General features: G+C 36.4%; 1 protein-coding gene and 1 long non-coding RNA gene across 8 annotated transcripts; both read right to left on the minus strand.

The window, feature by feature from the left end:
- Positions 1-2,061: 2,061 nt before the first annotated feature.
- Positions 2,062-12,243, minus strand: LOC6553930 (rabankyrin-5). Of its 7 annotated transcripts, none has more exons than XM_026978646.1 (7): positions 11,944-12,243; positions 9,625-10,355; positions 5,299-5,424; positions 5,157-5,251; positions 4,260-5,101; positions 2,314-3,733; positions 2,062-2,236 (listed from the first exon to the last, which is right to left on the minus strand). In XM_026978646.1, the coding sequence occupies exons 1-7, from the start codon at positions 12,053-12,055 to the stop codon at positions 2,098-2,100; spliced, it is 3,465 nt and encodes a 1,154-aa protein (XP_026834447.1). In that variant the 5' UTR covers positions 12,056-12,243; the 3' UTR covers positions 2,062-2,097. The 7 variants fall into 7 exon arrangements, with proteins under 7 accessions (XP_026834447.1, XP_026834455.1, XP_026834458.1 ...); XM_026978654.1 differs by having other exon boundaries at positions 9,625-10,351; positions 11,944-11,961; XM_026978657.1 differs by lacking the exon at positions 11,944-12,243 and adding an exon at positions 11,726-11,746 and having other exon boundaries at positions 9,625-10,351.
- LOC113564072 lies at positions 9,157-9,615 on the minus strand. The gene is made up of 2 exons (XR_003407766.1): positions 9,506-9,615; positions 9,157-9,444 (listed from the first exon to the last, which is right to left on the minus strand). It is a non-coding gene; the product is annotated as an uncharacterized LOC113564072 (long non-coding RNA).
- Positions 12,244-12,275: the final 32 nt, after the last annotated feature.

Raw genomic sequence — 12,275 nt, forward strand, 5'->3', positions numbered from 1 at the left:
GAAGTGGCCAGTCGTGAAAGCGACCAGGTCTTTTGCGTCTGATAATAGCAACGTCAACGGGCAGGAGTTGAGGATCACCTTGACGCCAGCAGCTGCTGTTGCTAACTTCTTAAAGCGTCCTTGGCCCGACGTGAAAGTTTTGGAAATGGAGACGGCGAACGAAGTGTAATAAAAATGAATTTTTTGCTGGGAGCAAGACAGGATGTTTTTGGGTCTCTGGTTACTCTGCCAGTTCTAGGCGCTTTTCGAGCTTTAGCAGTTGAAAGCCATCGGTGATCTAAAGAGTACGATTTTCCACCTTAGTGCATATCGGATGGCCCTGCTGAACCGATGACATCTCTTGACCGAAATGAATGGTTTAAATATTTCAGACGATGCAATGTAGCGCCCGATGCAATTCTGCTGGCGTTGGAGAAGGTGAATGGAATGTCGTGAGTTTACGGCAGCGTACATCCAAGCGATGACCAGTAGGCAGCGATGATTATAGACCATTGATTATAACCATTTTTATAGATTCCTTTAAGTAGTTGATTACTGATCGTTTGTACGTCAAAAATAAGATTTTCTTTTCTCCAGCTGCAGTCTTGACATGACTCTTGACAATGTCAATGTCTCTGCTGTCCTTTGGCCAATGTTGCTGATCCTGGCGTAAAAAGTCAGGTCCCTCGAACCATATCGATTATTCCAACTCGGCAATGGTGCAGCATCTGGACAGGATATCAGCCGGGTTACAGTGGGTAGGAACACGTCTCCAGTTGCAATCTGACGTAGTTTCTTGAATCTCAGCAATTCGATTCCCGACAAAGGTTGATAATGTGACCGAGTATTGTCGCACTCGCACTTTGATTTTTTGATAGAGTTGTGCTAACAATTGTGCTCGGCCACGATCGCAAATGTTCATTTGCATACTTATATTACGCTTACTTGTTGACCTTATTGGTCACCGTCTAGGACTTAAAGGAGCCTAACGAATAATTGTTTTGCTAATTTTCTGATGGCTAATGGCGGATGCCAGAAATATTTTTTATACGGTAAATAAATCCTTATTTAAATCTTTGGTTCCGATATACTATCCGTCTATTGTTTCCGTCTCCTTGTTTTAAGAAAGAGTTGACAAACCTAAGAAATGTAAAGTCCAGTGTTTATACAAAATTTAAAGATAACGACTCACAATATATCTTTTCTAAATATTTTAGTCCTTGGTTAAAATTTACCGTGCTTAATGCTCAGTGTTACAAGAATTATTTATGACCAAAAATATTATTACAAAAAAATGCTTTTGAGGGGGAAGCATTGTGATCCTTACACAACGATATGTAATAATCTGCTAAAATATTTAACACAGATTCCGTGTTTTACTGTTTGTTTTATTTTTTTTGAGCAAAAAATTAAAAATCATAAATAATATTGAAAAATTTCAGACTTATTTTTTGTTCAAAAACAATTTGTTATTAAAATTTGATCTCGAATCTTTAAAAATAAACGAAAAACTATAAGTCTACAATTATTGTGTAATTTGGCGAAATAGTTGTCTTGAGAGCTAAACATTGATCTTGCGTATTGGCCACCATAAACATCTGAACTTTAAGACCACAGGGTGTTTTAGCTATCAAATTGGCGAATAATATCAAAGTATATTTGTCAAAATGTTATCGATAGAAATAAAAACTGTTCCCCGTTCTTAAATATAAAAAAACATTTTTTAGAGTGGGCGACGCAATCTTGCCTTGGCTTGCGTTACTAGATACTTTAGGCTTAATCTCAACTTTTATAATTTCCAAAACATCAACGTTCATACGGGCAGGCAGACGGAAAGTAGTGGACGTGCCCATCGAGAATATCCGAATCTTTTATTTTAAAAAAAATTTGTTTGAAGCGAATATACAAAGAAGGCCCATATGTCCTATCCTATAAAGGAATAAATTTGTACAAAGAGCTTAGCATGTTTCGTGAGGTAATATGTTATTTAATGTTATGTTATATGCTAATATGTTATATGTTAATATACATATATGCTAATGACAGACTAACAATTTTATTTCATTTAAAATTACAACATACAACATTTAAAATTACTTGTTGCAATAGAGAAATAATCTATGAAAATAATCCATTTCCACCTTGTAGTACATTAAAACAAACGGTGCATACTCTAACTGGTTTGTTGATACCGAATTTCAAAATGGGCACATCGTTACTGGAACATTTAGAGCATAAAACCCGTCCACAATGCCGGCTAAAATATAAAAAATACAAATTTATAATATTAATGAAATATTATTTTACTTTTGTCAAAAAAAAAAACGTTCTTACCAATGATGTTTTCTCATAGTAATTGTAAATCTATTTGTACACTGCTGGCAGTAGTCGCACTCTGACCACGGTGATTCCTGTGGCAACTGGTCTAATAATTTGTGAAGTAATTGATCCGTGGCCAGCTTGAAGTTAAAAATATTAATTCCATCTTTATTTTCAGTACCAAGGCATGCCCCTGCCTTTACAAGAATTTTACAAAGTGGTGCTTGGCCTCTCATAAATGAAAGCAACAACGGTGTATTACCGTCCATATCAGGAATGTTAATTGGATACTTCGGCATGCACTCAAGAAATAATTCACAAATAAGTCCGGCTGTATTATCTTCCACGACCCGGCACAATTCATGCATGGGATTTCTTCCCTTTAAATTAGTAGCTTCTGCATTCACTCTCGATTCGGTTAAAAGTTCCCGCACGATGAAGAACTGGGCGCATCGCACAGCAATGTGCAATGCATTATTACCGTCAGCATCTGTTGCGTCATAGTCAGCATTGTTTTGAATTAACGCAGAGACGGCGGGAAGATTACCGCGTTCTATAGCGACATGCAGAGGCAATTTTTGAACAGCATCCCTTTCATTCATACGTGCGCCAGCAAGAATCAGATTTCTGGTAATCATTTCGTTTTGTGATGCAGCTGCTAGGTGTAATGGCGTCGATTGATTGACGTCATGTACCCGAGAATTTACATCTACTTGAATAGCTAATAAAAACAAAACACTTTCTAAATCATCTTTCAAAATAGCTAAATGCAAAAAGTTTCGACCACGTAGGTCCATTTGCTCTGCTGCTGTTGGAAATCGATTCAAAATACGTTGAGCAGCGTTGTGATTACGGATGTCCAATGCAGTTGCAAACGGTGTGTTTCCAGACTTATCACGAAGCTTTAGGTCTATCTCAGGATGACAAAGAAGTATGGATATTATCTCATCATGTTGGTTTTCAATAGCTACATGAAGTGGGGATTTGCATTCAGCATCAACTACGTTAACATTAGCACCATGATCAATTAACGTCTGAAGAACTTTAGTTAAGCCCCAATGACAACATAAATGCAGCGGAGATGACTTATCGTGTGCCTCATCTTCACCCTCTCCGTTGGGGCCTGGCTGACGTGCAGAGTCTAAGTCGCATTGGCTTTGAATTAGAAATATAGCTACTGACTCTTTGTTTTCATCAATCGCGCGATGTAAAAGAGTTTGCTGACAGCCTTCAGGTCCCTTGTCCCAACAATCTGTGTCAATACCGTGTCGCACAAGTATTTGTGCTACGTCTTCGTATCCTTTTTCCAAAGCAGACCACAATGGTGATACTCCATTTTTATTAATACTTAGGGCCATTCCTCTTCTGCAGAGCTCATCAACAACTTTAGGAAGATCATGCTCAATAGATAAATCCAATGCAGAATCCAGATTATCTATTAAAATTTTTATTTACACCGAGTTACAAATTAACAACTTCAGTAAATTAGGTTCATGGGCCTAAAAAGTCCGATTGACTTCTATAATTTTTCGAGTTCGTATTAACTTTAAGTAAAAACAAGTCGAATTCGTTGACCTGTTACTCGGGTTATGCGAGTACGAGAGAGAAATTTTAACACATTGTAGGCATAATTATAAAAATTTGAAGGAATAACAGTTAAGTTAACATTTTTTTTGTAATGTATGCGTGACAGTTTTTGGCGCTTTGAGACGTTAGAGGTAGACAGACGACATGGCCAAATTACTCCACTCGTGAAGAACAATCTAAACTAATAAATATATATATATAGAAACCAAAAAACTACACACGACTACAATTTTGTAAAATATACTGCACCAGAATCTGCTTGCCTGTTATCGGCGTTTGAAAATGACCGAAAACATATTTCGAATTTGTGCATTAAAACCAAGCTGACTTTTTTGGCCCAGTAAATGTAATTTTATGTTGTTACACAAATGTACCTGTTAAAGCGGTGAGGTCTGCACCCTGCTCCAGTAAAAATAATGATGTATTACTATCTTCATTCCTAATTGATTGATGTAAATGTGACAAGTTGTCTTTATTCTTTCCGTTAACATCTGAGCCACCTCGGATAAGAATAGGCACTAGATTAGTTCTCTTAAGGGCTAAGCATAGGCTCAGGGGAGTGTCACCATTAATATCTTGGCAGTTAAAATCAATATTTTTGTTTCTTAACTCAACAAAAGCTTCTAAGGCATCAATGGCATTAGATTCCACTGCAATGTGCAATGCTGATTTTAAACCGCAATCAACGTGTTTTAAATTGGCGGAAGCACCATTAACAATCAACTTTTTTACTAGGCTTGGCATGTTGTTCAAAGCTGCGATGTGTAATGCTGTTAACCCACGTAAATTAAAATGGTCCAAATCGGCAAAATCAGCCAGGAAAATTGCTGATTTTTCTGCACGGTGTCCATCCAACGCAAGCACTTGTAGTAGGCTATCTCCGGTTTTTGACTTTGTAGGATTTGTCTGTGCTCCCATCCTAAGAAGTATTGAAGCTATCAAGAATTCGTTGTCTCCCATTGATAAACTTAGTTCCAAAGCACACTTTTCGTCAAAGGTTCGCAAGTTTATATCAATATTTGGCACTTTAAGTAAAAGCTTCACCATCTCTAAATTTCGCCTAGCAATCGCTATATGCAAAGGAGTTTCTCCTTTTATGTTTTTTATGTTTACGTTTAAATTTCTTTGCAAAATCTTGTTCACAACTTCCATTATTTCTGAGATATTGTCAGGACTATAATTACAAATGATGTGTAATGCAGTATCTGAAGGCTGTCTAAAAAAAAATATTATTTGTTTATTTTATTAACTATATTTTATATTTTTTTTACTTTGATGGAAGGTCTAGAAGACAGTTTTGGTCCAACAGAAAGTTAGCAGAAAAAGCATCACCATTTTTTAAAGCAGATTTCAGGAGCGTACATCCCTGTTATAAAAAAAATTAGAAAATTAAACCTATTTATTTATTCATACCTCTATATTAACAGCATTTATGTTAGCCATTCCGTTTTCTACTAGAGTCCTCGCAATTTGGGTATTTTTGGAAGACAAGGCCATTTGAAGAGGCAATAGACCATTTTCAGAAAATGTATTTACCAGCTAAAAAAATTAACAAGAAAAATACAACGTATTATTTAAAAAAAAATAATTAAATAAATTAAATGATGCAAATGTATGTATATACCCGTTGCTCGTAGAGCAAAAACGAGTATACCAGATTCATTTAAATGTATGCAACATGCAGAAGGAATCGTTTCCGATCATATAAAGTATATATATTCTTGATCAGGATCAATAGCCGAGTCGAACTGGAGATGTTCGTCTGCCCGTATTAACGCTTCGATCTCAGGAACTACAAAAGCTAGAATATTGAGCTTGCCGCTCCCAGAAACATAGCCGCAGCGCAAGTTTGTTTTCAAATGTTGCCACACCCACTCTAACGCCCACAAACCGCAAAAAAACTGTCACGCCCACACTTAAAAAATGTTTTGATTTTTTTCATTTTTTTTATTAGTATTGTAATTTTCTATCAATTTGCCAACAAATTTTTGGTACGCCCACTTTAACGCCCACAAACCGACTAAAACTACCTTGCGCAAACTTTTGAAAAATGTTTTGATATTTTTGTACTTTTTTATTAGTCTTGTAAATTTCTATCGATTTGCCACATAATCGTTCTGCCATGCCCACTATAACGCCCACAAACCGCCAAAAACTGTCACGCCCATACTTTTGAAAAAATTTTAAATTTTCATAATTTTATTTTTTTTTACGTAATTTCTATTTTATTTCAAGAAAATTAAAAAATTTCTCGTTCGCACTTCCAGCTGAGTAACGGGTATCTGATAGTCGGGGAACACGACTATAGTTTTTACTTTTTACGATTTTGGGAGAAATTTTAGTTTTTAGAACCTAACCCAATTTTTACAAATTAAGAATACTCTCATGCCAAAGGGGAGTTAAACAAGGCGGTTGCTGAATTGTTTTATTATTATACCCGTTACTCGTAGAAAAAAGGGGTATAAAAAAAGGGTTAAAAGTATGTAACAGGCAGAAGGAAACGTTTCCGACCATATAAAGTATATATATTCTTAATCAGGATCAATGGCTGGAGCATTTTCTTTGAACTAAAGCGCCTTCATTCCTTTCGCAAAGCTTGTCAATTGGCCGTCCCTGTTAGATGCAGTAAAGGATTTGCCAGAGCGCCGTTCTGGGGCTCTTATTGGAACTGTTTGTATTGACAATTCATCGAACATCAAATTCCTCAACTCTTTCGATAAATTGCAAAGCATATTTGCATTTGTATTTTACGAATGTGACTTGGGAGCACGTAATGCGAAGCCTGTCAGCAAATCGAGTGCAGCCTAATCCAGCATTTCATACTACAGGAGTGAACTATTTTGGACCATTCTATCATAAGGCAGAGAACAGAAACAAGGCACCCCATAAGTGCTGCATCGCCGTCTTTGTTCGCTTTTCCATGAAGGCACCTCAATTGGAAGTTGTCCAGGATCTCACGACGGATTCTTTCATCGCAGCAGATTCATCAGCTTTGGAGGCAGTCCGTGGACCATTTGGTGAAATGCGCGAGCTTGCCGCACAGGGCATCGATAGCTTCCGCATGCCCTGCACTTCGGTGGTTTAAGCGAGGCTGCTGTTAAGTCCGTTAAATTTTGCGTTTGAGATTTCTGTCATCCTTAACTCCCGTCCACTCTGTCCAATTTCAGAAAATGCTGAAAGTCTTGAGGTGCTAACGCCAGCGCATTTCCTCAAGGGTTTCAGCTACAAAAAATTTCCTGACCCTGACATTACTCATCTTCGCGAAGGTTTCATCAGCAGATGGCAAGCGGGTGACCCAGATATGTATACATACGTAGTCATACATACCTACAGTCTTATCAAGAGAGCCGTCTTTCTGCCCATCGATTCCGATATAGTTGGTACCCTTTTCAACGGGGGGAGTATGTTCACAACAGATCGCCAGCGCATGGTCATGTGCGCCTAGGTGTACCACTGTACCTACAGCGCTCTTCGAGTATCTCTTTTCTCTCGCTAAAGCTTTCACAGCTAAACTACTTTGTAAGCTTATAGGTTTATATTTTAAAGCCAAGCTTTCGCTTAGGCAGTCTGCATCTCCGAATAAAACAAATTATTAATTTGCATCTAGAAGCATCTAGAATGATCGTTATCTTCCGGTATTTTTTTACTCCAACGCAAGAAGTTGATTGAAGAATTTCGTGTGTAATTTTCTTGGTCTCAATGTAAATGTTTTGACATACAAGAAAATGGCAAACCATAATTAAGTTTATAAAATTTTCAATAGTTTTAGCGTTGCAGTTTCTGGCAGTTGTTTTTCTTTTCTTGAAAACCTCATTTCTTTGTTTAAGATATATGAAATGAATTACCATTTCACTGTTTTCAAAACAAACAAATTTATAATTATCACATAATAATAAAAAAAGTTGTGTTAGTACACAATAAATAACAAGAAAAACTAACTCAAAAATTCAAGGAGAAAATTCCGTAATTCCGTAATCAATCATTATTTAATAAAATTATTTTATTAAATAATAAAATTAATAAATTAATAATAATTAATAATTAATAAATTATTTAATTAATAGATCTGTACATGTCTGTTAATTTTAGTGCAATAAAATATATGATCACTTCAAAGGCGGAGTCGGCACAAAATTCGTCGGGTCAGCTAGTTTTGAATAGAATGCGGATGTGAAAGTTCCCAAATTTTTGGCATATCAATATTGAAAAAAAAAATCATTAAAAAAATATTTTAAATTGTGGGCGTGACAGTTTTTGGGGGTTTGTGGGCGTTAAATGGGGGTGGGGGTGGTCATAATGTTTTAGTATACCGATAGAAATTGATAAGAAAATATTAAAACTAACACAAGTGTGGTCATGGCAGTTTTCGGAGGCCTGTGCGCTTTAAAGTAGGCTTGGTAAAAACTTTTTGGCAAATCGATAGAAAATTACCAGACTAATTAAAAAAATGATAACAATTAAAAATATTTTTCAAAAGTGTGGGCTTGACAGTTACGGGCTTTTTTCGTTAGAGTGGAACGTTCTGAAACTTGCACAGCGTTGCCGTAACAGCTCACTGTGAAGTCAGAAGGCAAGGATATAACACAATGAAGCCATGGATCCCTGAGGCAAAACATCATAATGGAGGTCAATGAAGAGGTAAGACGGCTAATAGCATGCTAAGAACAGCAGTTACAGGTAGGATAAATATTCTTTGCTTTGCGCAAAGCCTCTCAGCAAGGTCGCCTACGAACTAAAAGAGCAAGCTCAGAACATTCAAGAACATTTTAGTCCACAAAAGAACCTTAAGGTGTCTATTATGAACCTAAGCAAACAAAAAGCAAAATTTTAAGATCTCCATAGATAATTTTATTCACGCAGCATGCAAAGAAGAAACACTTTGTTTCCCTAAGAAAGATATCGGTGGCGCCAGCGAATTTTAATCACTAACAATGATTCGGTACAGGTGGTCCGAATTTCGAAGAGAACGGAAGTTATTGTTATCTCCTTCACCAATATAGAATATAAAAATATCACTTTTTCCACAATTCTCGGCACAAATTTTGTCGTGGCAAACGGGAGTAACAATCCAACAACCCGTAATTTTCCTTCCTCTGAAGAATCCGAACGCTGTCACGATAAAGGAATCGCTAAGCTTCATCAACCGATCCCTTCAGACGGATTTACCTATACCTTGCAATATCAGAAGACCGCCAAGATACAATGTCAATGTGGGTGGACACCGGCTCTAAGGCACTGCAAGGCAGACACGAGAGCAACCAGAATGAAAAATGGGACATATACTGACGTTTTATTGCTTGCGAACACGCTTGAAAGAAAACTAAACGTGTTTTCTAGTGAGGATGTGGCAGGCAACCTCGTACACTTCACATGGCCGCCATGTACAACATTCCAAACCACGACTTCCGCGGAGACATGGAGGAGATAGGTACTGTGGATGAAGACCACAGTGAGAGCTACACTAAGAACTCTGCAGTTTTCACAATTTTACAACGCCTATAAATGTGCTCGTTCTTGTGGTTCACTGTTATCCAAACATTAAAGTGCCAGGAAGACCACCTGCTTCAAAAAAGACACTGTAAACGATTGTGTGGCTTCGGCATGAAATTATATTACTTACGCACACAAATGGAAATCTTAGTGGTCATTGTATTTGTGTGGCCGTTTTTTGAATATAAGAATTCGATTCCATTTTATGGTACTGTTGAAAAATTCTGAAAACCTTAACATCGTACTTACGGAGTCTCCATATTTTTGAATGCAAAGAGACACAACGTCATTCCTTAAGAGTCTTACAGCAGCATGGAGAGGATGTTTTGTTTTGGATTTAAGCATTTCAAACAATAAGGGTCCGGACATATGTTGAAAATCTTCAGTTGTAAGCTCATTCCAGTGCATTGATATTATACTGGAGCAATGTTCTAACAGTGTTGATGCACCAACTTCTTCAGCTACGCAATAAAATCTTATACAAGATCTTACACCTACTGAAGCCACTAGTGCCCGCTCACATAATCTTAAAAGCGTTGGTAAACCAAATCGATGTGCGGCTCGTAGAAGATCCAATGCTAGCCCGTCATGGTTCAAATCTATCTGATCAGTGTAAATCCAACGCAAAAGTGACGACACCACCTCCTCATTTAAATCGCTCCAGTCCAGCTCTTGTATGTTGCTTAATAAATCATTTCCCCATTTTTCAGAGCGAGCGTGAAGTACGATCTTATGTGCAGAAAATACTCTCGTTTGCGATCGGATGTATATATCAGCATAAGTATTTTTACCGAATAATGAAGCAACAGTCAACGACAGTCGTGATAAAAAACTTGTTAGTTCACGTTCTTCGTTTCCAGAGGTAGCAATATTTTCGTTGTTCTTGCGTTCTAATTCCGCATAGCTTCGCTGCACTTTTGTATATTCATCACTCGAAAAGTTATTTTCCATTTTCAGTACGGAGAACGTCTCATTACTACCTTAAAATATACATTTAAAAGAAAATATTTGCAATTAACAATCTACACAAATGCCATTAGAAAGAGTAAGCTGCATCAAGCTTTAAAATTATTATTTTTAATCTGATAACGACTTAAAATATTTAGTATGAGCGTGTCCACTCCCACACCTTTAAAAAATAGTTGGTTTTTGGTTCATATTATTTTTATTATTGCCAACAGTTTTGGTCACGCCTACTCTAACGCCAACAAACTGCAACAGTCTTGTTGTTCCCGCCCACAATTTTCAGTGTTTGTTCGCTTTAGAATGGAATCCAAGAGTTATGAAAAATGTTTTTTTAAATGTTTTAAATGCCACAATTTTCTTAAATGTTTAATTTTTGTATTTATTTTATAATTTTTTGCCAATTTCTAATGATAATTAAAATACATTTCAAAATTTCCCACCCATTAGCTGAATAACGGGTTTTTGATAGTCGGGGAATTCGACTACATTTTTCTCTCTTGTACAGAGGTGGCGTGAAAGTTTTAAAATCTGAGTGCTTTGTAAACATCTTGTATGTCTCAGTTCCCCATATCCATATCTACTGGGTAGTGTTCCTGCTGAAACTTCTTTAGGATCGTTCTTTAGCATCGTTATTATTTACAACAGATCGGATTAAAGAACAAAGATAAAACAATCATAATAATTTCGCTTAATATCACAAAAGTTTTTGATAAAATAGGTATCCACGCAGTAATTCATCCTGGAATATTGACCAAAATTATATTAACTAAATTAAGGCTTTCACGTTCAGTTAAAATGTTAAACTCCAGGTCAGTCTGTCCAAAGTAAAAGTCAAAACCGAAATATATCGGAAAGAACTTGAAACCGTATCACCCCATAAAAATACTATTCCGTAAGGCCCTAAAATATGGTGTTTCATTCATCACTGCTTATAACTCCTAGTAAGTGAACAAAATAATAACATTAAATTCAAATAACAAACCTAACCTAAAATATCAAATTTTTCAAAAGTGTGGGCGTCACAGTTTTGGGCGGTCTGTGGGCGTGACAAAAAGTTTTTTTTGGGAAATTCATAAAAATTTACAAGATATATAAAAAAAAAGAAAATATATCCATTTTTTTAAATGTGTGGGCGTGGAAGTTTTGGGCGGGTTGTGGGCGTTAGAGTTGCAACAGATTTATGACCCAACACATAAGTCGAGCATTGTGCAAACCTGGCTAGTGTGGAATTGTCCCCATGTAATGCAACCTCCAGCACAGTCGCCAGATATGAACGTTATAGAAAATTTGTGGGCACAAACGTCGCAAAACGCCAAATTTCCAATAAATCTGACCTAAAATTAGCTTTGGTAGAGGAATGGGCTAAAATCACCACAGAACTCACCCAAAAATTAAAATGGTTGTTGACAACGAGGGAGGTCACACATAATTAAAAAAAAAAAATTAATAGTTTTAAGCATAATAACATATACTAATGTTACAAACTGGTTGAAATAATCTGTTGCATTGTTTAGAGGTACATTTTCATTATTAATTCCAAAAAAAATACTACCAAAATTATTAAAAATAAAATAAGTTAGTAAATATTATCTTGATACATACAAAAACTATTTTGCGTTAAAATTTTTGTTGATAAAATTTTTAGTTCAGCTTTTGCAGACCGTTGAAGTTTCAGATAGACGCTGGTTGAATTAAGCTGTGAGCCACTGTACATACGTAGTTGACTTCAACTTAGCCAAACTTATTATCGGCTCAATGATGATTTCGAGTAGTACGTGATGATTTTGCAAGGGGGATATTATGAATATGATTCATAGAAATCCGAGGCATTCATTTCATAATTAATTTTCGTTTAAAAGCTATGGGACAGGTTAAATTCCGAATATGTACATGGGTCGTATGTAGATGCATTTGTTGTCTAGTATGAAACGCAA

Source organism: Drosophila erecta, unplaced genomic scaffold (genome assembly GCF_003286155.1).
Source record: "Drosophila erecta strain 14021-0224.00,06,07 unplaced genomic scaffold, DereRS2 tig00000000-arrow-pilon, whole genome shotgun sequence".
NCBI lineage: Eukaryota > Metazoa > Arthropoda > Insecta > Diptera > Drosophilidae > Drosophila > Drosophila erecta.

Bases quoted from the DNA above. Each gene is read 5' to 3' on its own strand.
- LOC6553930 (XM_026978646.1), bottom strand. From the start codon at position 12,055: ATGTACAGTGGCTCACAGCTTAATTCAACCAGCGTCTATCTGAAACTT. The intron at 10,356-11,943 runs GTATGTATCAAG...GTATATTTTAAG, and splicing joins TTTAACGCAAAATAGTTTTT to GTAGTAATGAGACGTTCTCC. The intron at 5,252-5,298 runs GTATGAATAAAT...TTTTTATAACAG, and splicing joins TAAATGCTGTTAATATAGAG to GGATGTACGCTCCTGAAATC.